The sequence below is a fragment of the Globicephala melas genome, chromosome 4 (genome assembly GCF_963455315.2).
Source record: "Globicephala melas chromosome 4, mGloMel1.2, whole genome shotgun sequence".
Lineage (NCBI taxonomy): Eukaryota > Metazoa > Chordata > Mammalia > Artiodactyla > Delphinidae > Globicephala > Globicephala melas.
The window spans coordinates 1576837-1604717 of NC_083317.1; the positions used below are offsets into that span (position 1 = coordinate 1576837).

Genomic DNA, 27881 nt, shown 5'->3' on the forward strand with positions numbered 1-27881 from the left:
CGGCTTAGGGCCCCGCCCCGCCCCGCGCACGCGCCTCGCGTCCCGGAAGGGCTCCTGTGCCCCCGCGGCGACCCGGAAGCGGCCTTGGCGTCGGGCGGGAGGGAGGAGCGCTGAGGAGGCGAGGCGGACGGCGCAGCTGTTGCCCGGAAGATGGCGGGGACGGCGCTCAAGAGGCTGATGGCCGAGTACAAACGTGAGTTCAGGGCCGCGCGCCGCCCCTCGGCCCCCCGCCGGGCCCCGCGACCCCGCCCGCACGCTGCTGGCGGCCGCCCCGACGTCCGGGTGCGGGGCGTGGACTCGGTCCGCCGCCGAGCCCGGCCCGTCTGTGCGCCGTCGGGGCGCGTTTCGTGCGGTCGCTGGCGGCCGCCCGCGACCCCGGGCGGGGAGAAGCCGTCGCGGCTCTGGTCTGGGGACCCTGGGCTCCGACTCTGCCAGTAACCGGAGGGCTCCCCGACCCAGCCTCGCGGACGCCGGCGGGCCGGGCGGAGGACAGCTCACCGGCCTAGTGAGAAGTTGCGGGAAGCGTCCTAGGAGGGTAATCGCGTACTGATGAGGCGGAGGCGAAAGGTCAGATTTGGGTTTTCTCTTTAACGAGGGAACAGGGTTTTGGGACCCTGCCACCTGCCATTCTTCCCGGGTAGCGTTGCAAGAGCCTCCTTCGTGCTTTCTTAGCCCGCAGAATTTTCTGATGTTTGGGGAAAGCAAAGGGAGAAGCGAGAAGCGTGTTCTCCCTTTTACAGCGGAGACTCCCTTGGAGGAGTCGCTGTGAGAAGCCGGGGATGGATGCCGTTGTGTTTGCTGGGCGCAAGGTGGGAGGGAGCCTGCTGGGGGTTCATACCTGCCTCTGCTTGTTAGTTGTGGACCTTGACCTCGGACGTCGCCCTCTGCCTTTCCCCGTCTGTGAAGATGGTGCTTAGCCAGGTACCTGACAGCTGGCTGTCCGCAGCGTGAGCTGTTCCTGTTGTCATTACACTGAGGACACTTTCCGAAGAAACTTGAACGTAAACTAAAATAACGAATGTCGTAAAGCTGACTGGTAAATACGCACGCAGCTGAGTTTCCTAAACCATCTTGGCGGCCCTGCGCAGGGGGTGTCAGTGTTTGGCTAGAGCAGACCACAGAGTTGCAAATGCAGGCTCGTTAAAATAAATGGTTAGATAACACTAGATAACCATCTAGCGTTCTCTAAAGTAAGAATGTATATTTAGAGGAGACTTTGGGGGGGCAGAGTGGGGGGACAGATGGTTCCCCCTGAACAGAGGGTTGGAGATGGGGGCCGTTGCCTCTGTCTCCTCGTGGGAAACCTGGCTGGGGGTCAGATGTCTGGGAACACGTGCCATTTCCTGCCATCCTGGTCTGTGTCGCTGCATCTGTTTTAGTTTATTTGGCCCTGTTTCTAGACTGCCAGCAGGTACTGTTTTCTCATTTCTGTAGAGAAGGACTCTGTTAAACCCCTGCATGGGGAATTTAGGTGGCTGCTTCAGCCCAGTCTTCGCATTGTTGAGCTTGTATTTCCTAATATTTTCCCCTTTTCTGTGCTTACAAAAAGTCCCATCCGGTATCTCAACCATGTTGTCAGTTTGTAGTAATAAAACGTAAATAGCAGTTGACTTCCGAAGCTGTATCGCAGAAGTGTATCACGTGTGTTTTTATGTGTAAATATACGACATTTTGGAGTGTGTCGCAGACAGAGCTCTACAGGTGTCTCCCTAAGACTCCTGTCCCCCGGTTACTCAGTCACACACTGACCTGGACACCGTGTGAAGGGACTTTGGAGATGCTGTTTATAGGTAACTAACGAGCTGACATTAAGATGGGGAGAGTGTCCTGGAACCCCATTGTCACGTGAGGCCCCCAGATGGGAGGGGAGACAGGAGAGGGGAGGCAGGAGACCCAGAGCAGGAGGAGGACCCCCTGCCGTGGCTGGTCCAGGAGCTGAGGACCACGGTGGCTTCTAGAATCTGCGAATGACCCCGGCTGACGGCGGTGAGGGCCCTGGTCCTGCAGCCGCAGGGAGCAGGGTTCTGCCAGCCCTCTGAATGAACTTGGGGTGGCAGCCTGTGAGGCTCTCGGCAGAGAACCAAGTGGCCTTTGCGGTGCCCAGGCTCTGACACACAGAAACCGCGAGATCATCAGTGGGTGCTGTTTTCAGCCACTGAGTTCGTGGTCATCGTCACATCCGCCGTAGAAAATGACTCCAGTGTGTTGCTGGGGACGGGGATTGTTGATGCGGTATCTTAGGAACATGATAAAATCCCACTTAGTGATTCTTGTCTTTTGTGTCTTAGCATCTGGTTTGCCCTCCTACCACATTTTAAGGTGGCACATCCAGTAGAAAGGTAGGCTTCACAGAAGCAACTTCTGTGCGGAATGGGTTTAGGTAGATTTGGGTGGGGTTCAGGCCCCCTGTCTTGTATTTGGAATAGTCACAGAGCTGCAGAAACTCAGAGGTGGTAGGACCTTGGATATGATTCTGTTCAGGCCCCTAATTTTACAAATTTATAGGAAATTGAATAACAGACAAAATGATTTGCTCAGGTTCTTATAACCGGAAAAAAAGAAAGATGGGAAAAGAAACAAGGTGTCTTAAAGCGATATCTTTTCTCGATGTTTCATCTTCGTGCATCGTCTAGCCTTTTCTAGGAGTATCAGAGATGGACTTAGGTATTAGTTTGCCAGGGCTCCCGTAACAGAGTAGCACGAGCTAGGGGCTTAACACAACAGAAGTGTATCCTCTCACAGCTCTGGAGGCCGGAAGTCCCAAATCAAGGTGTCGGCAGGGCCAAGCTCCCTGCACAGGCTCTAGGGAGGATCCTTCCTTGCCTGTGCCAGCTTCTGGGCGTTGCTGGCAGCCCACGGTGCTCCTTGGCTAGTGGTAGCAGAACTCCCGTCTCTGCCCCTGTCTTCCCGTGGTCGTCTTCCCTCTTATGAAGACACCAGTCACTGGTTTAGGCTCATCCTAATCCAGCGTGATCTCGTTTTAACTTGATTACATCTGCACAGCCCCCGTTCCCAAATAAGGTTACTTTCACGGGTTCTGGGGGACGCTGTTCAACCCAGTACGGTGTCTAGTAGGAACTCCAAACTTACACGTGTGGCGCTGAGCCGCGGTGCTCCTGCACTGTTGTTGTCCCACAGCCTTACCTGTCTCGGTGGCGGCCTTATTCTTCCAGCTGTTTGGGCTCAAAACCTTGGATTGGTCTTTTGAGGACTCACTTTCTTCTGTATCCAAGTGTAACCTGTTGACCTGCCTTTTGACTTTATTCATTTATCCGGAGTCCGGTGCTGGCTCAGGCCACTCACCTCCGGCCTGCGTAACTGCAGCCCAGTCCTGACGGCGGTCTGCTTCTCTCTTGCCCCGCTTGGCTCTGTTCTCAGCACAGCAAAGTCAGATCGGGTCGCTCTGTCCAGAAGCCCTTGCAGTGACTTCTCAGGCTCTGTGTGCTCTGGCCCTTCCCTCGCCTCTGACCTCACTGACGCCTGCGCCCCGGCGCGTCTCCCCAGCCCCACTTGGTGCTGCAGCAGCACACTCCTCTTGGGGTGTGGGCCCTTCCTTGCCCTGCCCCCCTGGAGACGCCTTCTCTGAACCACCAGACTCAGCCTGTCCTTCGCATTACTGTCATCCTTCCCTGTCATTAACCCGTTTTAGTTTTTTAAAGCATCCTTTATTGTGAAGTATGTTACGTATGTAAAGGATGTAAAAGGTGTACTTTCAGGTGAAATAGTGAAATGAACACCTGTACCTGTGACACCAGCTTAAGAAGTAGGACGTTAGCAGGAACCGAGCAGTCTGCTTTGTGCTGCTTCCCACCCCCACCAGGAGTTACCACCACCGAATTTTGTGTGACTTGTTCTTTTCTTTTTCTTTATGGTTCTGTCACTTAATATCCTCCTACACAACGTTTACTTTTGCCTGTGTTTGTACTTAGTGGAACTAGGATTGCACAGTATGTATTCTGCAGATTGAATCTCTGCTCAGCACTCTTTCTGCGATTCATTTACGTTGAAACATACAGCGGTGTCTATTTTCACTGCTGCATAGTATTTCATTTTATGAATAAGCCACAATTTGTCCCTTACTGCTGGGCGTGTAGGTTATTTCCAGCCTTTGCTTACTGTACAGATTGGTGGCTGTGGACATTTCTGGTGCCTGTGCGCAGTGTGACGCAGCCCTGGAGCGCTCGCGGGTCGGCCTCGTGGATGACGCTTCCCTGTGTGTGCGTGTTCCGCGTGCATCGCTGTGGGTACTCACCGACACCTTGGTGTTGTGCGGGGTCTGTTTCCTCCCACCCGGTGGGTGTGATGTGGTTCCTTGTGCTTTTAGTTTGTAGATCATGACTAATGAATGAAGGTGAGCATCCTGTCATGTTTTCCCTTTGTGAAATGTCCGTATCTTTTCCCAGATTTCCGTAGTGTGGTTTCTTTTTCTTACTGATTTGTAGGAGTTCTTTATAAATTCCCTATCCCTTTTTATATTCCTGATCCTTTGTTGGTTATATGTGTTACAAGTATTTTATCCCAGTTTGTGCTTTGTCTTTTCAACCTTTGTGGTGTCTTTTTTTCTAGCCACCCTTTTAAAAACAGTTTTATTGAGGTATAATTGACATACAGTAAGCTGATGTGTTTAAGCGTACATTTGATGAGTTTGGATGTACGTGCACACACCTGTGAAGCCATTGCCACAGTCAGCATGCTGAGTGACCACCGCCCCCCAGTCTCCTCCTGCCTCTTTGTAATCTGGCTTGGCCTTCTCCTGCGCCCCCAGGTCCCAGGCAATGACTGGTCTGCCTCCGGTCGCTCCTGTAGTTGTTTTGTCCTTTCTTTGTCAGAGGTCCTTCACTCGGCCTAACCATGTTGCAGTCCATCCAGGTTGTTGCTTGGGTCCGTAGGTCCTTCACTCGGCCTAACCATGTTGCAGTCCATCCAGGTTGTTGCTTGGGTCCGTGGGCCCTTCAGGACCACAGTTTGCTGCCGCATTCACCGTTGGTGGACCTTTGGATTGTTTCTAGTTCTTGGCTATTACAAATAAACGTGCTGTGAACGTTTGGGTTAGGGTTAGGGTTGAACCTTTCTTTCCGTGGACATGTGCTTTTGTTTCTTTTGAGTAAATTCCTGGGTCATATGTGAGGTGTGTGTTTAATTTTTAAGAAGTAGCCAAACTGTTTTCCCAAGTGGTTGTACCATTTTACATCCCCACCAGCAGTGTATCAAGAGTTCCACTTCCTTGCTGACACTTGGTATAGTCAGTTTTAAAGTTTTTAGTCATTCTGTTGGGTGTGTAGTGACATGTCATTGTGGTTTTAGTTTATGTTTTTATATGCCATCCATATATCTTTTCTGATAATGTGTCTTGAATCTTTTCCTCAGTTTTTTTGTTTTTGTTTTTTTCTGTACGCGGGCCTCTCACTGTTGTGGCCTCTCCCGTTGCGGAGCACAGGCTCCGGACGCGCAGGCTCAGCGGCCATGGCTCACGGGCCCAGCCGCTCCGCGGCACGTGGGATCTTCCCGGACCGGGGCACGAACCCGTGTCCCCTGCATCGGCAGGCGGACTCTCAACCGCTGCGCCACCAGGGGAGCCCTTTTCCTCAGTTTTTAATCGAGTTTACTCTTTCCTTATTAAGCTGTAAAGCTTCTTTATATAATGCAGGTAGGGATGTTTTGTTGGATATTTTGTAAATATTTTCACTTAGACTGTAGCTTGCCTTTTAAAAAATTGTGGTAAGAAACACGAACTGTTGTCCTGTTGCCATCTGAAGTGTACAGCGCAGTGTTACGAGCTGTGTGCACGTGGTTGTGTGGCAGGGCTCTGCAGCTCCTTCACTAGGCTGGACGGAAAGGCTCTGTCCCTTGAACGACAGCTCCTGTGGTTTGCCTTGTAATTTTCATAACGTTGCCTTTAAAAGAGCAAAGGTGTTAAAATTTTCAGTGACATCCAATTGATTGACTTTTAAAACATTTCTTGCTTTCTGTGTTGCCTAACATAAGATCGCTAAGGTTTTTTCTCCTATGATTTCTTTATACTCCCAGCTCTTACGTTTCAATCTGTGATCCACGTCGAGTAAAGTTGTGTGTGTGGTATGAGATAAAGGTCAAGGTTTATTTGCAGATGATTTGCAAATGGCCGTCCAGTTGTTTGGGCGCGGGCTGCTGTAACAAAGTACCACAGGCTGAGGGGCTTAAAGCACAGAAATTATTTCCTTGCAGCCAGAGATCCAGCTGCAGCAGGGCTGGTCCCTCCTGAAGCCTCTCTCCTGGGCGTGTAGACAGCCACCCGCTGTGTGTGTCCTCACAGCATTTGTCCCTCTGTCCATGTCTGTGCCCTGATCTCCTTCTTATAAGGACATCTGTTAGACTGGATTAGGGCCCACCCCGATGACCTCATTTAATTACTTCTTTTTTAAAGACCCTAGTTATACACTCTTCTGCACTTTTTGTCATTTACTATGTCCTGGAGTTCATTCTGTACTAGGACACAGAGGTGTTCAACATTCCCTTTTACAGCCGCAGAGTGTCCCATCAGTAGACGTATCATAATTTGACTGGTCCCCTATTGATAGACATTTGGGTTGTTTCCAGTTTCTTTTTTGCTATTACAGAAAGTCCTGAAATGAATAACTTTACGCATGTGTCTTTTCTTGCCGAGGGATGGATTCTGAGAAGTAGGACTACTGGTCAGAGTTTATATTTACATTTTATTTTGCATGGTGTCTATTTTTAAAGCCACTATTTATTTAAAGCAGTGTTTTTATTAACCAATTAACATTCTCATGGAATCGGTGGCAAAGAATGGTCATTGGAAATTTCTCTGATATTGTTAAGATTTTGTTTCTCTTTTTGAAGTTGTTTTTATCATTAAACATGAAACTATATGGTTGTGGGTGTGTGTTTTAAAAACAAAAAACAAAATAAGGAAACAATGTAATCCAGAAACATTCCCTCCGTCTGGAGAACTCGGTTGCTGTAATTCTTTGCTGACCGGTAGATGCCGCTGTTGACCAAGGATGCAGGTGGGCAGGCTGCTGGAGGTGGCAGTTGTGACCCTGAAAGGAGGGTGTCATGGAGGGGAGTTCCCAGGGGATCTCTGCAAAGGAGAAATAAGGCCAGCTCTTTTTGGTGTAAGCTCCTCCTCGAGGCTCCAGGTGCTCCGCTCCCTTTCCCACCGACATTCTATCCTCCGCCCCTCTTTAGCACTTTGCAATTCATCCGCCCTAATCTGGCGCGGGGCTTTTTCTTACAGAAGATGAGAAGTGCTGGGGATGCCGTTACACCGTGGGACTGTAGTGAATAACTCTGTGTTGTGTGTTTGACAGTGTTAAGAGGGTAGGTCTTAAGAGTTCTCAGCACGAGATGTGTGGTGACGGACGTCAGCTAGATGCATTGTGCTGATCATTTCACAACAGATACAATTACGGAATCGCTTTGTTGTACACCTGAAATTAATATAATGTTCCGTGTCAGTTATACCTCAGTTAAAAAAAAGAGCCCACCTTCAGTGCCCCCTGCCCAGCAGGCCTTTCCTGACCGCCTGGCCACAGCTTGCTGTCACTTCTCTGTGTGCTTCACTGCGCTCATCAGTATCTGAAACACTCTGTGTTTATATGTCTCCGTGTTCACTGCCTGTCTTCCGCCACTAGAACTGAAGCTCACTGGAGGCAGGACCTTGTCTGTCTCATTCACCACGACACCCCCACTGCCTGGAATAGCTTTGCAGAGAGGAAGTGTAATTGATATTCGTTAGTTGATATGTGATTAGTGGTTGGCTACTTCTGGTCATATTGGCCAAGTGTGGGTGCTCAAGCCATTGCCCTGTGGCTTGTCTAGCTCCTCAGAGCTTCAGATATCTCCATGAAGCAAGCGTAAAGAGAAAAATACCACCTGGAATTGAATGATTCTGTGGTTAGAATTGTAACTATAACATTATATAGGGGCTTCCCTGGTGGCGCAGTGGTTAAGAATCCGCCTGCCAATGCAGGGGACATGGGTTCGAGCCCTGGTCCAGAAGATCCCACATGCTGCGGGGCAACTAAGCCCGAGCGCCAGCCCACGTGCCTAGAGCCCGTGCTCTGCAACGGGCAAGGCCACCGCAATGAGAAGCCCACCGCAATGAGAAGCCCACGCGCCACAACAAAGAGTAGCCCCTGCTCGCTGCCCAGCACAGCCAAAAATAAACAAATCAAAACAAAACAAAACAAAAAAACATTATATAGCAAAATAGAGACACATGACCAACTTTTAAACCACCAGTCAGAACAATATTTTCATGACAATGGAGAAGTACTTAGATTGTCCTTTGTCTTACAAGATTTAGATTCATCGAGACTCTGCAGCAGTGGTGCTGGCGAATTCTCCTCCTTACTCTTGCTTAAGCTAGTATCCTTGGTCAGAGCCCATTCTCTGTCCGTTTTGGGAGAGTTGCCACGTGTCACAGTATAAAACTCCTTCATCACGTCCAGTGACCTCTCACCTGCTATTTCCCCATGTTTTTCCAGAAGTTGGCACACACGGGGATTGTTGTAATTTGTTTTAAGTTGCTCTGCATATTGGTTGCTACCTAGATTCTGAAGCTAGTCTTCTAAGTCATGACATCAACAGTAAAAAAAAAAAAAAATTCTTTGACATGTCTCTTGGTGCACATGTGCACATATATCTGAGAGTTTGCACTCTGGAGAGGAATTTCTAGGTCATAGGAGGTGAGAGCAGCCTCATTTTCAAAGTGGTTGTACCAGTTGCACACTCCTTCCGGCATTCTATTTCTGTAGCTCCTTTTCTTCGTGGACACTTTGTAGGGTCAGCCCTCTCAGCTGTGGTCACTGGGTGATTCTGCTTGGGGTAGTACTCTGATTGTGGGCTTGGTTTGCCTTTCCCCCCAATTAACAAGGCTGAACACCTTGTCTTAGGTTTATTGGCCACTTAGATGTGTGTGTGTGTGTGTGTGTGTGTGAGTGAAGTGCCTGTTCAAGGCTTGCACAATGAGGCTGAACACCTTGTCTTAGGTTTATTGGCCACTTAGATGTCTCTGTGTGTGTGTGTGTGTGTGTGTGTGTGTGTGTGAAGTGCCTGTTCAGGGCTTGCTTGTGCTTGATTTTCTTTTGGGTTGTTTATATGTTTGTATTGATTTGTAAGGCATTCTTTCGAAGTTCAGATAGTAGCTCTTTGTTGGCTATATCTGTTACAGATGTCTTCTTCCTCTCCGGGGCTAACCTTTTCATTCTCTTAGAGGTGGGTTTTATTTTGTTTTTTGGGTTTTTTTTAGGATAATGAAGCTATTTTAGTATTATTTAAAATAAGAACAAGCTTTAAACTGTATAAAGTGGGCAATAGGGGAGAAGCACGCCTTCCTGAGAAGGGTCGTCCGGGAAGGGTCTCCTCGGGGGGAAAGGCAGGAAGGGTGGGTGGGCAGGAGGGAGTGCAGGCCTGGACGTCAGCGGTGCTTCCATGGGGCGGGCTCTGCAGGTAGGAGAGGTGGCTCTGGGGCTTGGCAGCCCCTGGCTGGAGTGGAGGGAGCTGGCCTGGCGGTCGGTGCCAGTGACTCAGCAAGGGGTAGAGCAGGGCTCAGCTGGGTGAAAAGAACTGTGCGTTCGAGTGTCAGGAGGAGGTGGTGGCCGGGCCTTGCCTCTCAGGACTCAAGGGGGACGTCAGGCTGCAGGAGGCCCAGGCCCGGGAGTGCCGACCCGCTCCCGTCTCTCCAGCGAGGCTCTGCGACTGTGCCCTGGGTGGGGGGTGGCCTTGCCTTGTCTTTTTTGAATGTTAAAAACAAAAATATCTTTTGAGGTCAGACTTTCTGTTTATTTCTTTTTTTTTTTTTTTTTGGCTGCGCTGCTCGGCTTGCAGATTTCGGACGAGGGATGGAACCCGTGCCTGCCTCCCTCCCTCCCCCGAGACTGCCAGGGAATTCCCAGAAGTTCTTAATTTTAGTGCTGTTAATTTTATCAGTCTTTTTCTTTATGGTTCGTGCTTTTTGGTTATTAACTTTACAGTAAGTTCTGTTTAAGAAGTCTTTACACTAAGAGCATGAAGAGATTCTTCTGCATTATTTTCTAGGAGACTTATTGTTTTATATTTCATAAAAAATATTAATTCGGGGCAGTCAGTTTTATTGAGATAAAATTTACATACTATAAAATGTGTCAATTTCAAATATACCATTTTTTTCAATTAGTTTATTTTTGGCTGCGTTGGGTCTTTGTTGCTGCGCCCGGGCTTTCTCTAGTTGCGGCGAGCAGGGGCTACTCTTCGTTGCAGTGCGTGGGCTTCTCATTGCGGTGGCTTCTCTTATTGCGGAGCACGGGCTGTAGGCGCATGGGCTTCAGTAGTTGTGGCACATGGGCTCAGTAGTTGTGGCGCACGGGCTTAGTTGCTCCACGGCATGGGCTCTTCCCGGACCAGGGCTCAAACCTGTGTCCGCCGCATTGGCAGGTGGATTCTTAACCACTGCGCCACCAGGGAAGTCCCAAGTATACCATTCTTTGAGCTTTGGCACGTGTATGCTGTGTATAGTCGTCAACACAGTCGTGGCAGACTGTTCCCATTGCCCTGGAAAGTTCCCTTGTGACTGGCCCCTGGGGTCTGGCAGTGTTGGATTTGCTTTCTATTACTATAGCTTTTGCTTCTTTTAGGATTTGGTATAAATAGACGCGGTGTGTAGCCTCTGTCAGGTTCTCTCACCCAGCCCAGTGCTTTGAGAGCCACCCTTGTTGTCACGTGTGCCGGTGGGTTGCTCCTGCCTGTTGCTGCCTGGTGTTCCTGGTGTGGATGGATCACCCCTCATTCATTCACCAGTGGATGGGTATTTGGGTTGCTTGCACTGTGAGGCTATTGTGAGTAAAGTTGCTGGGAACACTCACATACGAGTCTGTGGGGACATAAGTTTTAAGTTTATTTGTGTGTATTCCATTCCTATTTTCAGGTACCATCCTGTTTCAGGACCCCTGATTTATGTGTCCAGCCTGGACTACTGTTTAGGGCTCTAGTCTCACGTCCAGTTTCCTCTTTGACCGTCTGCACTTAGATGACTTACCAGCATCTTTAACTTGATGTTTTCAGAACTAGACTATTTTCTTCCCTCTGAAACACGTTTTCTCTGGTGGCGTTTTCCAACCCAGTAGCACACGTTCTCCCTGTGGTTCAAGTTAGATGCGCAGCTGCACCCCTGACTCTCCTGGTCCTTAGCCGCCTACAGAGTTCAGCACGTGCTGTCTGTTATGTCTGGTTGCAGCCGTGCAGCTGGTATCAAGGCTCTAGGATTCTTTGGGCTTCGTGCTCGCTGGCTCCACTGTAGGAGCAGTGTGTCAGGATCTACCTTAGCAGCAGGTGTTGAACACTGGGTCTGGTGCAGCCGGGGGTCAGATCCCAGAGAGGAATGCAAGAGATCTCAGGGTCCTTAATGCAGCAGTACCATTCTGATGATAACTCTATTATTTATATCATTTTTATTAACTGAACGTATACACTTTGTGTTAAGATAAATAATATACATTTCTGTTGGGGAAGGGGAAGGAGGTACTTCGCTTTGTCCACAGTCTTTAATCCCTGAGAATCAAGAATAAGAAAATATTACGGATTTACAGCACCAAAGCAAGCAGATGAAAGTACAGTGTAAACCTCTTCTCTAAACAGTGTAGTCAGTCAAGTACTTCCTGCACACCCACTTCATGCCAGGTGCTCTGCTAGGTGCTGTGAAGGGGCTCACTGACCACTGAGACAGGGCTCCTGTGTGTACACAAAGTAGTCAAGAAAAGAAGTGTTCATTTCTCTCGGGTAGGCAGTCAGCAGTCGAGGTGCGGGGTCTCAGGGGCAGTACATGTTTAAGCTGTTTGCCAGGGGCAGCCAGAGCATTTTGCATTCCCACTGGTGAAGCATGAGAGACCCAGCTGCCGAACTTACCAGCGCTGGTGTTAGCAGTCTTTTAAATTTTAGCTCTTCTGTTCCAAGTGAAGATACTCTCACCCATAGGGCTGTGTAGCAGTGTCTGTTAGTGGTCTTAATTTCGTTTTCCTCTGACTCACCGTGTTGAGCATCTTCTCATGTGCTCGTTTGCCTCCATGCCCTCTTTGGTGATGGGTCTGTTGCATTCTCTTGCCCTGTTTAGAAAACCTCGCTTGTCCTGCATTTCTCCTTTACGATCCTTCAACTGCCACGCTCACAGCACTTCTGACGACAGACGCGTGGGGGTTTTCCCACACTCGGCACTTCTGTGACCGCAGCTGGGCGTCCTACGATTGCACTCAGTTCTGACACTACCTACCTGGAGTTAGTGTGTCAGATCCCACAGCCTGAGGGCCCAGTCCCGCGAGACTGCTCCCCCTCCCCCGCCCGTTGCAAATCCAGGGTATCGCCTGTGCTTCTGACTGATCGCCTATAAATTGGAGGTTTCCAAGACCCCCTCCGCAGGGTTGGTTAACCCGCCAGAGCAACTCACAGAACCCAGAGACGCATTTTACTTGCGTGGTTTCCAGTATATTGTAGAAGGGTAGAACTCGGGAACGGCCGGCTGGAGGAGAAGCCGAGGGCAGGGGTGGCGAGGAGCCCAGGTTCCCGCCATCTGGGTGCCTCTCCCTGCCAGCCCCTCCGCGTGCTCACCAACCCCGAAGCTCCCTGACCTTATGCTAGTGGGATTGTGTGGAGGCCTCCTCACGTGGGCCTGACTCACCAGCAACTCCATCTCCAGCCCCTCTCACCCTGGAGAATGGGGGTGGTGTAAAGAACTGTTGACACAGTCTTGACCAGAAGTGTAACTGCAGCAGGTGTTCACTTGGGACAAGCAGAATTTTAATTTTCATCTGCTAATATGTATGCCATATACTTTATAGCCTTGTATACGTTTTAATGTTTTTTGTTAAAGTGCAACATAATATTCATTCCTTTTCATAATGGTTTTACTTTTTAACCTTATAGAATTAACACTGAATCCTCCGGAAGGAATTGTGGCAGGTAAGGCAGTGTGAAGTTCGCCTCTTTATCATTTACTCCTGATTGCCAAAGTTTCCTTCAAAGTAAAGTTGTGAAATTTCTTCTTTTCCTGCAGGCCCCATGAATGAAGAGAATTTTTTTGAATGGGAGGCATTGATCATGTAAGTTAATCATGTGTGTTGTTTGGTCTTAAGCCTTTGTTGGAAATTAGAGCCGTGAATCCCATTCTGCACTGTGAGTGATCAGAAGCGTCAATGGGGAAAAAAGGCCAAGTGCGCCTCTTTCGTTGAGCTTTTCTGTGTCTGCTGATCTGAAAGCAGAAAACACGAACGTTCTTCCAAAAGAAATGAAAGTACTTCCTTAGAACCAGTAAAAGGTTTAGTTGTAGGTGTTTATATTTGTAGAGTTTCAAAATAATGAAGTTTGTGTGTTGGGTTAGCCTCAAACAGAATGGGCTTTGGCTTCAAGGAGTCCCTGTGAGCCTGGGGCTCTGACGGTGCGGAGGGGTCCTCAGGGTGCGGGTGACGCCACAGGCCTACTGCTGCAGCCTGGGCCCTGCCCACCTGTGTGCCTGGATTCTTCCCCTCCCCCTCCCCTCCCCCTCCCCTTCCCAGTTCTCCTTAGATGTACAATTCTTGGCCATTCTTAGACTGTACTTTTAACAAAATGTGGTTAGGTAGACTTCAGGAAGTTGAAGTTTATAATCCATTTCAGAGTCTCGTTAGTAAGATGAGGAATTAGCTGACAGCTTTCAGGTGGGGTTTCGTGGGCTGAGGCGTGCTCTAGTGGGTGGGCCTGGGAGATGTGTGAGGGGTGCGTAGGGTCAGCCTCGTCAGACTTCCTGCATCTGCCCTGTGCCTGTATCCCATTTAGTCTGAAAACAGACTAAATGGGATACAGTGCTCAGTGTTGTCTGCGGAGCTCAGATTAATACATGAAATTGGTGTGAAAATGAGTTTTTTTCATAAGCAAATATTTTAAAAATCATTAATAAACACTATGCAGAGAAAGTACCGCGCACCTAACGTTTCCTGAGCACTTGTTATGCCCTAATTCCCCGGGCCTGTGATACTCATTTTCTTTCTGTGTTTAAATGTTTCTGGCATGATGATGACTTCACAGTCTGTGTTTGTATCTAACATGGTGTTGTGTCTTTCACCCCTAAAGCACTTGCAGATTGCGTGGTGGGCCTCCTGGTCAGCGGTGTCCTTCTTTCGCTGCAACAGGGCGTTGCGCACTCGGGTCAGCTATAGCTCTTTATCTTTAGGGAAACAGTACGCCCCAGGGCAGCTGTCCTGGCTGGGGTGCACAGATGATTGGAAGGCCTTTGAGCACACAGGTCAGCGGGCCCCTGACGGTTTTCCCGTCCTTGGAAGGTGTGGCTGGTGCGCACGCACAGGAGGCTACTGAGAAGCCCTTCCAGGGACACTTGAGCCTTCCAGTACGGTTGTTTTTTAAGGGTTTATTGTTAAGAATCTGTTAGGATAAATATTACTAATTATAGATAAATAACGTAAAGTTAAACCAATATTTTGAAAACTTACCTTAAAAAGTAATTAGAAGTATTTTTAGGTAGAACACTTTTATGTTTGAAGAAGGCTTTTGCATTAGTATGGAATTCCCCTGCCTCAGGATGTGGTGAGTTTGTGGGTTTGGTCCTGTTCCAGATCCTTTCCCAAACAAGAGGCCGTTTACAAAGGTACTTAAAACATCTATTAAGGAATTAACTGTCCTCCTCTTGATTTGTCTCGCTCCGCTGTTCTGGCAGACAGCTGGCTGAGCTTCACTCCTTAGTGATGGGTTTTCTCTTCTCTCATTTTATTCTTCGATTGTTTCCAGAGTTTCTTCCCTACCCTAGTGCTTCTAAAAGCCACACTTGCCTCCGTTTCTGGGAGTCTGCTGCTGTTGCAGTAGTGCTTACCTGCGGAGCCTCAGCTGTGCAATGCAGAGATCATCTTTTCAGATGTTCAGGCAACAAATACTGAGTGCCTGTTATATTAGGGCCCTCGTCTGAGGATACAGCCGTGTCCTAGGTGACCCCAAATCTCCACCCTGAAAGAACAAGATTAAGGGACTAGGATGGGGAGCACAAGAAATTAACCAACAGGAATAAAATCAACACGGCCTGTTCTCTGATTAAAAGGAGACAGAACTCTAGTGACTCCCGGCCGAGCTTAGGGCAGAGTTTGACCTGTGACCCAGTGGGAGAGGGCGGGGGCTTCCGGTCAGTGACACTGACGCTGTGTGTGGCTGGCCTGGCTTTATGGTCTTGGGCAGTCACTCTGCCTCTCTGACCTTCGCTTATTTGGATCAGTACAGAGCCTCGACACCTTTTCAGACCGGTGGCTTCACTTGCACCTCTTCCAGCTCCAGGCTCTCTGGCCTGTGCAACCTCGTCGGCCCGTGGCCGCGGCGTGGCAGCTGTGGAGGGTCCGCGCGAGCTTCTGCAGGACGGGAGGGGCCCTGCCGTGCAGGACGGCGGTTTACCCTCCGTGGCTGGAAGAGGCGTGAAGCCCTGGGCGTCTTGCTGCCCCGTTTCTGTCCTGCCCCAGGTTTCTTCAAGCAGCCGCGTGGTGACCTCCCTGCCTGGTCTGTGGCCGAGCCACTGTCCCGTCTCCAGATCAGGGCCCCGAGGCTGTGGTGAGATGAGAAGGCCCTTCCCTTCCCCAGCGGTTGGGGGCCCTTGGCTGACGCCATCCCCGCATCTCTGCTGGCGCACTTGGGTCCCAGCTGGTTCACACCTGCGGTGGGGAGGATTCCCCCGGCTGCGGCTCCTCCTAGGCTGTGCTTGGCTCATGCTGGGTGCCCAGGCCACGGTCACGGCACCGCCCTCTCCACCAGGCTTTCTTCTTTACAGAAGCCTGGCTCCGGTCAGGATTGTGCCTGCTCAGATAAACCTGACATATTACAATAGATTTTCATGATTTGCACTGTATGTTCTCTGACCCAGCGGTTCCCACCCCGGGAATGTCTTCATCAGACATTCTGTTAGGAAAACCTCTGTGTAAAGAAGTTTATTACAACATTCACTGCAATCATAAAAGAAAGTGGAAACATCGTTGTTCAGTATAAGTTACGGACATCCAATCAGCAGGATGCCGGCAGCACTGCCATGGTTCACGCAGTTCACGCAGCGTCGTTCACGCAGACGCTGAACGACGGGTCTAGACCAGTGTTGTCACGAGGTGTGGCCTCGCCCCCAGGGACTTTGGGCAGTGTCTGGAGACATTGTGGCTGTCACACCGGGTAGCGGGGGAGATCTCTACTGGCCCCGGGTGGGAGAGCGCTGAGCGCCCCGCCGTGCCCAGGACGCCCGAGGTGGCAGTGGTGCTGAGGCCGAGAGACCCTGGTGTGGCCGGGTGCATTCAATAGCTTTGTTGAGATAGAAGTTAACATGCAGAGTTTCACCTGTATTAAGTGCGCGAGTCAATGATTTTTAGTAAATTAAATTTATAGAGTTTTGCAGTCATCACACTTCACTTTTAGAGCGTTTCCAAGCACGTGCTCACACCCCTGTGCACTCAGCCCCCACTCCCCCTCCGCCACGGGCACCCTCTGATCTGCTCTCTGACTCTGTTGCTTTGCTTTTCTGGACTTCTGCTGCAAGTGGGATCACGATGCAGCATCTTCGGTGTCTGGCTCCTTTTTCTGGGCAGCCTGCGGGAGCGGCCCCTTGCCGTCACCACTGAGCTGTGTCCGCCGTGAACGGACCCGCTCGCCCATCGACGGGCATTTGGCGGCTTCCCTCTTCGGCTGTGTGACGGTGCAGCTGCGAACACGGGGCCTAAGTCTGTGCGGATGGGTTTCCGCCTCCCTCGGCTGGATGCGCAGGAGTGGGCCTCCTGGCGTATAGTGTCACCGTTTTACACTCCCACCCGCAGTGCCGAGTTCTCGGCTCTCCACTTCCTCACCCTCTTGGTGGTGTGTGATGCCAGCTGTCCTGCTGGGTCTCATTGTGGGTTTGGACTGCGTTGCCCTAATAACCGATGCTGTTGAGCATCTTTTCATGGGCTTATGAGCCATTCATCTATCTTTTTTGGTGAACTTCAGAACTTTTGCCCATTTTTTAATTGGGTTGTCTTCTTATTTGGTCCTAAGAGTTCTTTATGTATTTTGGATACAAAGTCCTTTATCAGATGTATCAGTATGATTTTCAGATATTTTCTCCCAGTCTGCAGCTTTCCTTTTCCTTTTCCTTTTCTTTTTTATGTTTTAGGCCGAGCTGTGCGGAATGTGGGATCTTAGTTCCCTGACCAGGTATCAAACCCATGCCCCCTGCATTGGGAGCGTGGAGTCTTAACCACTGAACCGCTAGGGAAGTCCCTCCTTTTCATTTTCTTAACGAGGTCTTCTGAAACTCAAAGGTTTTCATTTCCAATGAAATGCAGTTCAGCAGTTTTGCCTTGTATAGATTATGCTTTTGGTGTCATATAACCCGAGGTTGAAAAGATTTTCTCGTGTGTGAAGTTTTGTATTTATAGCTCTTAAATTTAGGTTTTTGGCCCATTTTGGATAATTTTGGAGTATAGCATTAGGTAAGAGCCAGGTTCATTTTTTGGCATGTGGCTGTCCAGTTGTCTTGCACCATTTGTTGAAAAGAAAATCCTTCTTGCATTGAATCGCCTTGGACCTTTGTCAGAATCAATTCCCTAAGTGTGAGGGTTCATTTTGGACTGAATCCTGTTCCGTTGACCTGTGCTTGACCCTCCGTGAGCACCACACACTCCGTCATTGCAGCTCGATAGTAAGCTTTGAAATTGGGAGGTGTTTTGTTCTCCTCTTTCAAGATGTCTTACCTATTCTGGGTCCCTTGGTCTCCATTGGAATCTGGAGATCAGCTTGTCATTTTCTGTGAAGAAACCAGCTGGGATTTGACAGGGATTGGGTTGAGCCTCTAGGTCAGCTTGAGGAATGTTGACAGTCTAACAGTCTTGAGTGCTCCAATCCGTGCACATGGAGTGTCTCTCCACTTATTCAGGCCTTTAAAAATCCCCTCAGCGATCCATGGTACGTTTTTAGTAAAACACGAGCCAGTGTTTGCAGATGAAGGTATGTGATGCACTTGGAGGGGAGGCCTGGGAGGGCGGCCAGACTCCGTAGTGGCTGCCTCAGAGCTGGTTCAGGGAGGGGCAAGGAGGCATTTGCTTCTTACTTTATTTACTTATGTATCTGAGTATTTTCTAACATACATATTTTTTCTAGTTAGAGTCAAAGTTTATGTTGCAGAAGTCCATGTCAGAATTCACTATGAAGTTCTTGTAATTGATGAACTTATTTAGTGAACTTTAAATATCGTTCAAATATATTTGAGTTAAAGTTTTCAGAAATTTCTGTTGCAAGCAAAAATTAGGGGATGACCGTAGGCTCATTTCAGACGGGTTTAATCATGAAAATAGTTACATGGAAGGAAGCCTGTATTTGTCACCACCGTGCTTTCCTGAGATGGAAGGCCCTGTCCTTTTTCTCCCTCACAGTTTAACCAGCGCTGGTTCTCTACATCAGGATCGCTAGGGTGCTTTGCACACAACGAAAGAGGAAAACGGCTCTTGGGTCCATCCCCAGAGACTCGGCGCTGAGTCAGGGCTGGTGCCAGGTGGGTGTAGACACATAGTCCGGCTGAGACCACCAGGCTCCCAAGGAGACAGGCAGCGAGGGCACTGTGTGCGGGACGACAGCTCCCTGCAGCCCTTCCTGGCTTTCCTGCAGGTGTGAAGGTCCTGTGAGCGGGAACTTCCGGTCGGTTTCTGTGCAGCCTCGCTGCTGGCGGGGTGACCCTCACGCAGCAGGCGCTCCTTCAGTGACTTGGGGGCGTAGAGGCACAGCAGGGCACCCCGGAGCTGGAGTCGTGGCTTCTAGAGCCCCTGGCCTGGGGGCTGTGCTTGCAGCCCACCTCCACTGGGGAGGTGGGGGCTTTGGCAAGAAGCTTTGGCCGAGCTGCGGAGCCAGGGGTGCAGGAAGGAGGTGGCGCCCCTGCTCTGACGCCAGGCCCCCTCACGCCACCGCCGGGTGCTCCGTGTGGGTTCTGCAGCAAGAGAGCGAGGGCAGTGACACCGTCGCCTGGACTGGAGGGTGTTTGTGAAGCAGTGTGCCCTTCTTTTTTATGCTTCAAGTGGTCATGGCTTTGGAGAATAATTGTCCCTTGGTAATCAAGTTCAAGTGTGCGCTAGCGGATGGGTTTACGGTCTCCATTATTTCAAGCCTCGTATGTATGTTTGAGAATTTTGTCTGTGTGCTATGACAAACTTGAAAAAGAACAGCGCAAAAACAGCTTCTTCCACACCTGCCGCAGCTGGAGTGACGTGCAGGCTGCGGTCCTGGAACATGCCTGGCGGGCAGATGGCTCACTGACGCCCAGACACACCCGGCTTCCACGGTGCAGCACTCTGGCCTCCCTGCCGCCTTCAGTGTGCAGGCCGTGGGCTGCTTTTGTCATCTCTGTACAGTTTAGAGCTGAAAGGCAAAGCACGGTGCTCCACTCGAGTTTAACGTTGAAAGACTAACAAGCGTGTCTCCAGTTTTTATTGGCTCTGCAAGTGACCGACCACCAGTGATGGCTCGTGGCTGCAGGTGTTGAGCCAGCGCTGTCCTTTGGGAGGAGCGAGCGTTGCTGGGCCCTGGTTGGGCTTAGCCCGTGGGTGCAACTCTCCCACTGCTGGCTCCCTGGCCTCTCGTTCCCCTAAAGCTGGGAAGTCAGAGTGCACTATTGCCTTTACAGAGGAGAGCAAGGGCGTTCTGCTTTACTCTTAATACTAGTCTCAGAAAATAAAACACTTACCTCAGAGCTCTGAAATAATTTCGGCCGTTATTTTAATCAATTAAGATAGAAGATAACTTGCAGGCTTTGAAGAGTTTGTATTTGCCTCAGATAAATTTGATTTTGAGGTGAGGCCTTCTTTGGTGAAAGCGGAGTGAGGCTGTCCTGAGTATGACAGGAAAGCTTGTCCAAAAATAACACTAATTATATCTCCCGTCTTGGTCCAGGAATTTACTCGACAGCGTTTTCCATGAAGTCAGCGGGCAGGCCCCCGTGCACGTGGGCGCACCTGTGTGCTGGGCCAAGGCACTGGGCATTCTGGAAGAGAAAGAAGCCCCTGTTTCAAACCAGTCGCAAACCAGAGCATTTGAAAATGGCTTTGATATTTCAGATGTGGGAGCACTTTAGGAGATGTTTGATCTTGCTTCTGAAGCTGTGGACGACCTAGTGGGTTTTTTTGTTTTTTTTTTTTAAAGAAAGCTCTATTGTGAGAAACAAAGACCTGAGCAAATATCAAAGTCTTGAGAAAATACCACTTGGCTCAGTCCAAAAACACTTAACTTCCCAGACATTCTTTTCTGTTCCAACTTGGAGGCGCCAAGAATACCGAGGCACTGCGAGCATTCCTGGTGTGGCCGCAGCCCTGATTTGCAGGCTCCTGGGTTAGCAGCCTGAGCTGCCCTCTGCCCTCCGCTGAGCCACCCGATCCGGGACCTGGCCTGAGTCAGGTGACCCTGGCTGAGGCGACAGCACTGCTTCCTGGCACCTTCCCTCGGGAGGCCGTGTGAGGGCCAGCGCAGTGGTGTTTATCCTCTACTGTGAGTTGTAGGCTGGAAGAGGGGCGGGGGGCGCAGGCTCTCCCCTGCCGTCGGCGCTGACCCCCTGCAGAGGGGAGGGCTTGGAGGGCGGCTGTCGGGGAGCCGCGGCCCCCGAGCTCGCCTCTCCGTGTGGCCGTCCTGTCCCTGCTTCCTGCCGGGGCTCTGGGCGCCGCTGTCCTCCGCGACAGAGTAGTAGCTTTCCACTCTTGGTTTCCCCAGAAGTAGCGAGGACACAGTTTTCAGAATCCAGATGTGTCTTCAATTGAAAACAGTGTGGCTCCGCCGAACACCTGCTGCCTTGTTCTTGTTTTGGCCATTTTACCAGCCCCTCCCCACCCCACCCACCCCATGATGCAGTCCTGGCCTCCACTGCACTGGTGCCGTTGAAATCCCTAGGCACTGTCACCAGGTGGAAGTGAAGCCACCTGCACAGTTTCTTTGAGAATTTTTTGTCTACTTGAACTGCTGCTGAAGCGCGGGGTCTCGGCCCCTGTGCTGGTCATCGGGGCCCGTGTGTTATGCGCTTGGGGCCTTGCCCTCTCCGCGCCCAGAAAGAGAATGGGATTCCTCTTCGTGTTGAACTGACCGGTCTTTGCAGAGTGCTTGTCTGGTGTCGCTGTGTGTAGCTGTCATTGGGCAGCTCTGCCTCCTGATAAAAATGTACGGAGGAGAGATGGTCTTAGATTTTAAACTAGATTTTAAACTGCTGTCGTGCATGTTTTATAAAGGACGTTTGTAAGGGGAGGAGGCGTTCCTCTCTCTGTTAATGTGCGAGCTGCTCTCCCTCTCCCTCTCCCGCTGGCCTTCACGTCTTGTCTGTTGGTCAAGATAGTGTTGATTTATACATACAGAGCTTTAAAATTTGACAGGACTTTGGAAGTGGTTTGGCCCGTTTCTGCTATTTTCCACACCAGGAGGACGTGAACTCAGGCAGGCAGGCACGTGCCTGGTGACGGTGAGGACTCAGGTGACCGCGTGGTCCCCAGAGGTGGCACGAGCCCAGACCTGCAGGTCAGGGCTTGCGGCTGCCGCACGTGCGCACGAGCATCATCAGTGCTCCGTACGTGCTCTGTATCTGTTTCTTGAAGGTTACAAAACCACTTCTCAGGCACATTTAAAAATTAAAAGTAGCCTTTGAAGTAACAACTCTTCACCCCTCGTTCATTAGTACAATAGAGTCCTGCTCTAACATGTACCAGGGTTTGTATCTTTATCCTAAAATGTAATTGTACCACATAGAAAAGCAGAATCCCTGCTGCCCCACTCTCAGCCTTATTAATGGGAAAATGCCCGTGAGCCGGTCTTTGTGATTCAAACCTGATTGGAACGGAACGATGACACGTTACCTTCCAACCATAAAAAATACCAATTCATTGTTATCATAATATTTAGATAATCTTTTCATGCACATTTGTGAAGCAGTAGATATTTCCTTAACTCGTTTCTAAAGTGTGGGAGACATTGAAAAAAATCTACCTTGAAGTTCTGTCTCTGTATTTTGTATCTTTTAGGGGCCCAGAAGACACCTGTTTTGAGTTTGGGGTTTTTCCTGCCATCCTGAGTTTCCCACTTGATTACCCGTTAAGTCCTCCAAAGATGAGATTTACCTGTGAGATGTTTCATCCCAACAGTAAGTGCTTTTGAAGTAGTTTCGATGGTTCCAGGAGAGGCCTAGAGATTGTGTGCATGTGGGCATTCATGGTATACTTTTTTGCTCTGTGTTTGGAATTTTCCATAATACAAAGTTTAAAAATTCATTATGGTCAGAAGAGTTGATTGAGGAGGTCAACAAGTTCAAGGTGATTAACTATAAAATACAACTATGAAGAGGATTGTGGGTAATTAAAAAATAAATGATAAGGGCTTCCCTGGTGGCGCAGTGGTTAGGAATATGCCTGCCAATGCAGGGGACATGGGTTTGAGCCCTGGTCCAGGAAGATCCCACATGCCGCAGAGCAACTAAGCCCGTGTGCCACAACTACTGAGCCCGCGTGCCACAACTACTGAAGCTCGAGCACCTAGAGCCCGTGCTCCACAACAAGAGAAGCCATCGCAATGAGAATCCCGCACGCCGCAACGAAGAGTAGCCCCCGCTCGCAGCAACTAGAGAAAGCCTGCGCGCAGCAACGAAGACCCAATGCAGCCAAAAATAAATAAGTAAATAATAAGATTATATTGAAGATAAATATATTCTTTAGAACGATACCTGTGATGTGGTTTAAAGACAAATACGGCCAATAAACTGATTGAATTATGTGTGTACTAAGAATAGCCTGATAATATCATTTTATTTATTTATTTATTTATTTTTTTGCGGTGCGCGGGCCTCTCACTGTTGTGGCCTCTCCCGTTGCGGAGCACAGGTTCCGGATGCGCAGGCTCAGCGGCCATGGCTCACGGGCCCAGCCTCTCCGCGGCATGTGGGATCTTCCCGGACCGGGGCACGAACCCGCATCCCCTGCATCGGCAGGCGGACTCTCAACCACTGCGCCACCAGGGAAGCCCCTGATAATATTATTTTTGTTGTTCAGGTAATCAGTGCAAATAGTTTTTAAATTTGGCCTTACTGTAGGTGGGTATCTGTTACTTTTATTTTGTAAAAATTATTTTTGAGAAGAGCTATTCAGTAGGTCTGCCGATGTCATAAAAATTGGTCGGTCCATAAATACTTAAAAAAATAATCCAGCAGATTCACTGAGAGTTGCTGGGATGGGGCGGTGAGCAGACCGTCAGAGGTGGGGGGCTGGACGGTCAGGAGCTCCCAGTCTGAGGGCAGCGATGGACGCTGATGAAGGAATCATACAGAGAGATGTGAAACCACATGGGAAGCCAGGGAGGCCCCTGCAAGGGTGGTGGTTGAACCCACCACCTGCAGGAGGAGCTGTAGGAGTTACCCAGGGGTCTGTTTGGGGCGGGGAGGGGGTCTAGCAGGTGCAGAGGCCCAGTGTGAGGAGGGAGGAGGAGGGGGAGGGGCCAAACCAGTTCAGGCCTTTTGGTCAACATTAAGGATTTTGATGTTTATCCGAGGAGCAGTGGAGACCCACTGAGGGGCTGGGAGTGAGCATGAGGGGCGGCGTGACCAGCATGGCCTTTGAAGGGTGATTGTGATGCAGGCTGGAAGTGGAGTGGAGCGCGTGCTGGGCCGCTGCCGTGGCCTGGAGGGGAGACCGCCAGCCTGGCACCAGCGGGAGTTGTTGGCGCTGAAGCGCTGTGGCTGGGCGGGGACTCGGGAGGGTTAGGAAATGACGCTGCTGTGGTGTGGTGGGGGGGGGGTGGCAGGGACACAGCTACTTTTTGATGTTTCTGGGGTCAGCGGTGTCATCGCATGGTGCTGTCACCTTAAGGAAGTGACACTGAAGTTGAAAACTCTGCAACACCTCCTCTCTGTCCGTGGCAGAGAGAACTGTTCAAAGCATTCTGGGCGCCCTGGTCCCGTGTGTGTGGACTTCAGACGGCCATCCTGGTGTCTGAGACAGATCACACGTGGTTTCCTAACCCTTCAGTGAGAGTTTGCGGTACAGTTTCAAAGCGTAGAAACCACTAGAACAAGGGGTGCATGGGGAAAATGAGGGCCCAGGTGTAAAAGAAAGGCTGCTTATAACGACTCACATTTCTGAATGGCCACGAAATGCTGAGTTCATGAGTGAGGATGAAGTAAATAAATTTATTTAAAATTGTCTGGTATTCTTACTATTATAACTTAATAGCCTTACAGTTTTACAAGTGATTCCTGGATATCTGAGCATATACTAAACCATCTGAGAATTTCCCCAAGTATGTGTAAGAGAAAGATAACAGGTGCTTTTGACCTTCTTGACAGGACCAACCCCAGACTTTGAATTGAAAATTTATTTTTCTTGAATCAGGTCTTGAGGGTCTCGTTAGTGGTGCTGTTGATGGGAGATGCGTTTAGATTCAGGCACAGCTGATGTCCAGAGGAGCCAGTTATAGTAAGTTAGCAAGAGGAGTCCAGGCGTCTGTCTTGCTCTGGGTGTTTAATTCCTGTAGCGTTTTCCCAGCTATGGCAACGTATGTTTTACACAGTCCGTTTCAGGGATTTAATGGCAGAACGAGGGATATCTAAGAAACCTTTTATGAAAAGTGTTGTGAAGAGTCTAATTACATGAGGTATTTTGGTGGAATATCTGGCTGCCAGGTAGCCTTTCCTTGATCCCCTTTGGATATAGTGCTTTTTCAGTGCATATGAAGGTGGAGTCACGCCACGACACTAGAGCTGTTCAGACTGGCCCAGCACCCTGTCGGCGCGTGAGCGGTGCCCTGGGAGCCCGGCCGGGCCCGCGGGGAGCGCGTGCGCGTGGCCGTGGGCGTGGCCGTGGGCGTGGCGCTGGGGCCGCAGGCGGTGCCGCGTGCAGGCAGCTCCGTGCCGGTGTCTCTGCCGCTTGCTGCCCTTTCTCTGGGCCTGGCCGAGCGCCCTACCGCGGGCCCATTCCCTCGGCTCAGCGGGTGTGCTCTGGCCCCGCAGTCTACCCTGACGGCAGAGTCTGCATCTCCATCCTGCACGCTCCCGGCGACGACCCCATGGGCTACGAGAGCAGCGCCGAGCGGTGGAGCCCCGTGCAGAGCGTGGAGAAGATCCTCCTGTCGGTGGTGAGCATGCTGGCAGGTAACGCCCGCCCCGCCGGCTCTTGGCGCACCGCGGGTTCATGTCCGGGGGGGAGAGCCGACACTCCGCGCTGCTTCTCTTTCCTCGCTAACCCTTGTCTTCTAACTCCCTGTCCACCGTGAGGAGTCGATATGTACTGTTTTCTTTTCTGCTTTTTCATGTAATGTCATTCATACACACCTTGCCAAGCGTACGCTGCTTTTCGTAATTACAGATGTAAAGATGGTCTTGTGTGTATCCCACTGTTGGCCATGAGTAGCCGTGGGCACTTCATTCATTCAGTGGGCACTGTATTGCAGACGCCGTGTCCTGGGGTGTAAAGCTCAGGTGACACTGACCCCACCCTTAAGGCCCCACGTTCTAAGGGAACCCTCACAGCCACCGGCTGTTGCAGGCCACTGTGAGAGCTCCTGAGATCGGGGTGCAGGGGACACTTCCCGAGGTGAGTTTAGAACACGTGGGGGTTAACAAGGTTGTGGGGGGGCACGGACCCTCTGGCGGCGTCACCAGGACTATGGGTATGGCTGGAGCCCCGCTGGGGGCGGGCGCCCTGTGGACCTGCCCCGGGGGAAGAGAGCGCCCATGAAACGGAGGAGCATCGAACGGAGAGAGCTGGTGGCCAAACAGGAGGCCCGAGGGGGAGGCCCCCAGTGGCCCCTTGATCTGCTCGGCTGGTGCCTCCTGAGTGAAGCCGAGTTGGCTGGTGCAGCCCTTGGGAGGCTCGGGTGGAGGAGCCCTGAGGGTGGGTCTGTCCGCCGCTGCTCCGCCCCGTCCCTCAGGGGAAGGCTCTCGTCTCCACAGAACTGCTGTCCTTGCCTGGAGTTCCACGTCCCGTCCCTCGGCGCTTCTGGTTCATCTCTGGTTACCTCTCTGGGAAGATCAGTGATGTTCTTACAGGAGGTGGGAGGTCTTGCCAGGGCCTTCCTTCTTGAGCCCCTTCACGTGGAGGTTCTCCTTCTCTTTCAGAGCCCAACGATGAAAGCGGGGCCAACGTGGATGCCTCCAAAATGTGGCGGGATGACCGGGAACAGTTTTACAAGATCGCCAAGCAGATCGTGCAGAAGTCGCTGGGGCTCTGAGCCTTGCCCACATGTGTGCACAGCTGTGTGCCCGCGCGTGCGTGCAGGCACACCACCGAGCAGTTTTTGGAGTTTCTCCTCCAAGACACTTAGTGACAGTGACACTGTGCTGGTACCAAAAAAGGCAAGCTTGCAGAACCACAGCATCTATTTGTTTTCTACCTTTCCCACCCCAAACAGCCTTCTCTTCTGCAGTGATGGTTTCTGTAGGACGATGACAGCTGGGTGCAGTTGAGGGACCCACCCCTCGTTCTTGCCGAGGTGGCCCAGGGAGATGATGAGAGCCGTCACCACTACCTCTCCAGCTGACGTGCCTGCGGACCCAGCACTTAGTGCGGAGCGGGGAGGGGCGTACGCGCCGGCCCCCAGGGACTAGAACCAGTGACGCTCCTTCCGAAGACGTGGGGCCTTGCAGACCAGGAGGAGGGCAGCGGCCGGATGTCTCTGGGGGCCCCTCCTGGTTCCCTTGTCCCCCGTGAGGAGGACATGACTTTGTTTCAGTACTTTGTTTTACAAGCAGATTTTTTTCTTGCAATCTAGGCACATTTTTCATTTGTTGTATGGTACAAATAATCACATTTAGAAATACTTTCAGGAAATAAATACTTTTTTAAAATGTGGACTAATGAAAAATGGGGCACATAGAAAAGAAGTTTCCTCCTGGCCATGAAGACTGGCGTTTTCCCTGTTGGTATTGATCGCAGTTTACGCTCGTGTCTCAGTTCCCAGTGCATTTACCAGAGCAGGGGCACGTGAGACCGAGATTGTAGTCAGAGTGTCTTCTGGGTGTGTCGGAGCTTTTCTTTTCCAATCTGAAAACTGGAAAGTGCTAAGCGTTTGTACGTGGTGGCTGCAGCGGGAACTTCAACTATTGGGACAAAACCGTTCTTTGCAACTTGGGAAGGGACGCTCCCCGTAGCGCGGAGCGCAGAGGTGTGTTTCATCCCAGACCTGACCGGCGCTCGTGGGAGCGTGGCACATGGGGTCCCCGGGGTCCCCGGGTCGGTGGGGGGTGCTCGGCTGCGGCTCGTGGTTTGGAGGTGGTCTGTCCTCCGGCGTGGGTAGCTCAGCCGGAGCCAGGGCTCCGTTTCAAGCAATAACAGATCTGTCGCATGCAGTTAAATACGTGGCCTGTTTCAAACAGGTTAAATTTAAATAGGAGTTTCTATTTTTGAAATAAGGGACAGTCTACAAGACGCACAATACGTGTTACTTCGTGTTACCCTTTCCCTTTCATAATGTGCCCGCGGGCAGGAGTCTGTTTTACTGAAACCTCGCTAATTTCTTGGTGTTAAGTCGTACTGGCGAAAGGGCTTCTGTGGAAACCAGACTCTTTCCTTCTCAGAAGGGAATCATTTAAAAGTTGAAATGCAGTACGAGGACTTGTATTCGGAAGGGGATGGGGAAAGGAGAGGTATCGTGCCTACATAGTATCTGCGGGCGTGTCGGATGAGACGTGGGCTAGAGAGGAAAAGGTGGGTGTGGTGGAGCGTGGGCCTGTGACCACGTCAGCAGATGGCCACGGGGGCTCAGGAAATCTGGAGGAGGAAGAGGGGCAGTCTCTTTGCAAAAGGAAGTATTTTTATTCATTTGTATTTATTAAATGAAACAAAAGAGGAGTCCCATGGTGTCCTTATTCTGTGACGGGGTTTATTAATTCCTATGGTAAAATAAAGCTATATTTTCCCCCGTCCCAA

General features: G+C 50.7%; 1 protein-coding gene across 1 annotated transcript; it reads left to right on the forward strand.

The window, feature by feature from the left end:
• The first annotated feature begins 77 nt into the window (after nucleotides 1-77).
• UBE2G2 (ubiquitin conjugating enzyme E2 G2) lies at nucleotides 78-27881 on the forward strand. Its single transcript, XM_030835586.2, has 6 exons — nucleotides 78-193; nucleotides 12895-12930; nucleotides 13025-13070; nucleotides 21993-22111; nucleotides 24965-25105; nucleotides 26072-27881. Exons 1-6 carry the CDS (start codon nucleotides 151-153, stop codon nucleotides 26182-26184), a joined length of 498 nt encoding a protein of 165 aa, XP_030691446.1. The 5' UTR covers nucleotides 78-150; the 3' UTR covers nucleotides 26185-27881.

Excerpts from the sequence above, each read along its gene's own strand:
- UBE2G2 (XM_030835586.2), top strand. The coding sequence starts at position 151 with ATGGCGGGGACGGCGCTCAAGAGGCTGATGGCCGAGTACAAAC. Across the intron at positions 12,931-13,024 it reads TCCGGAAGGAATTGTGGCAG|GCCCCATGAATGAAGAGAAT; the intron begins GTAAGGCAGTGT and ends CTTTTCCTGCAG. Across the intron at positions 25,106-26,071 it reads GGTGGTGAGCATGCTGGCAG|AGCCCAACGATGAAAGCGGG; the intron begins GTAACGCCCGCC and ends CTTCTCTTTCAG.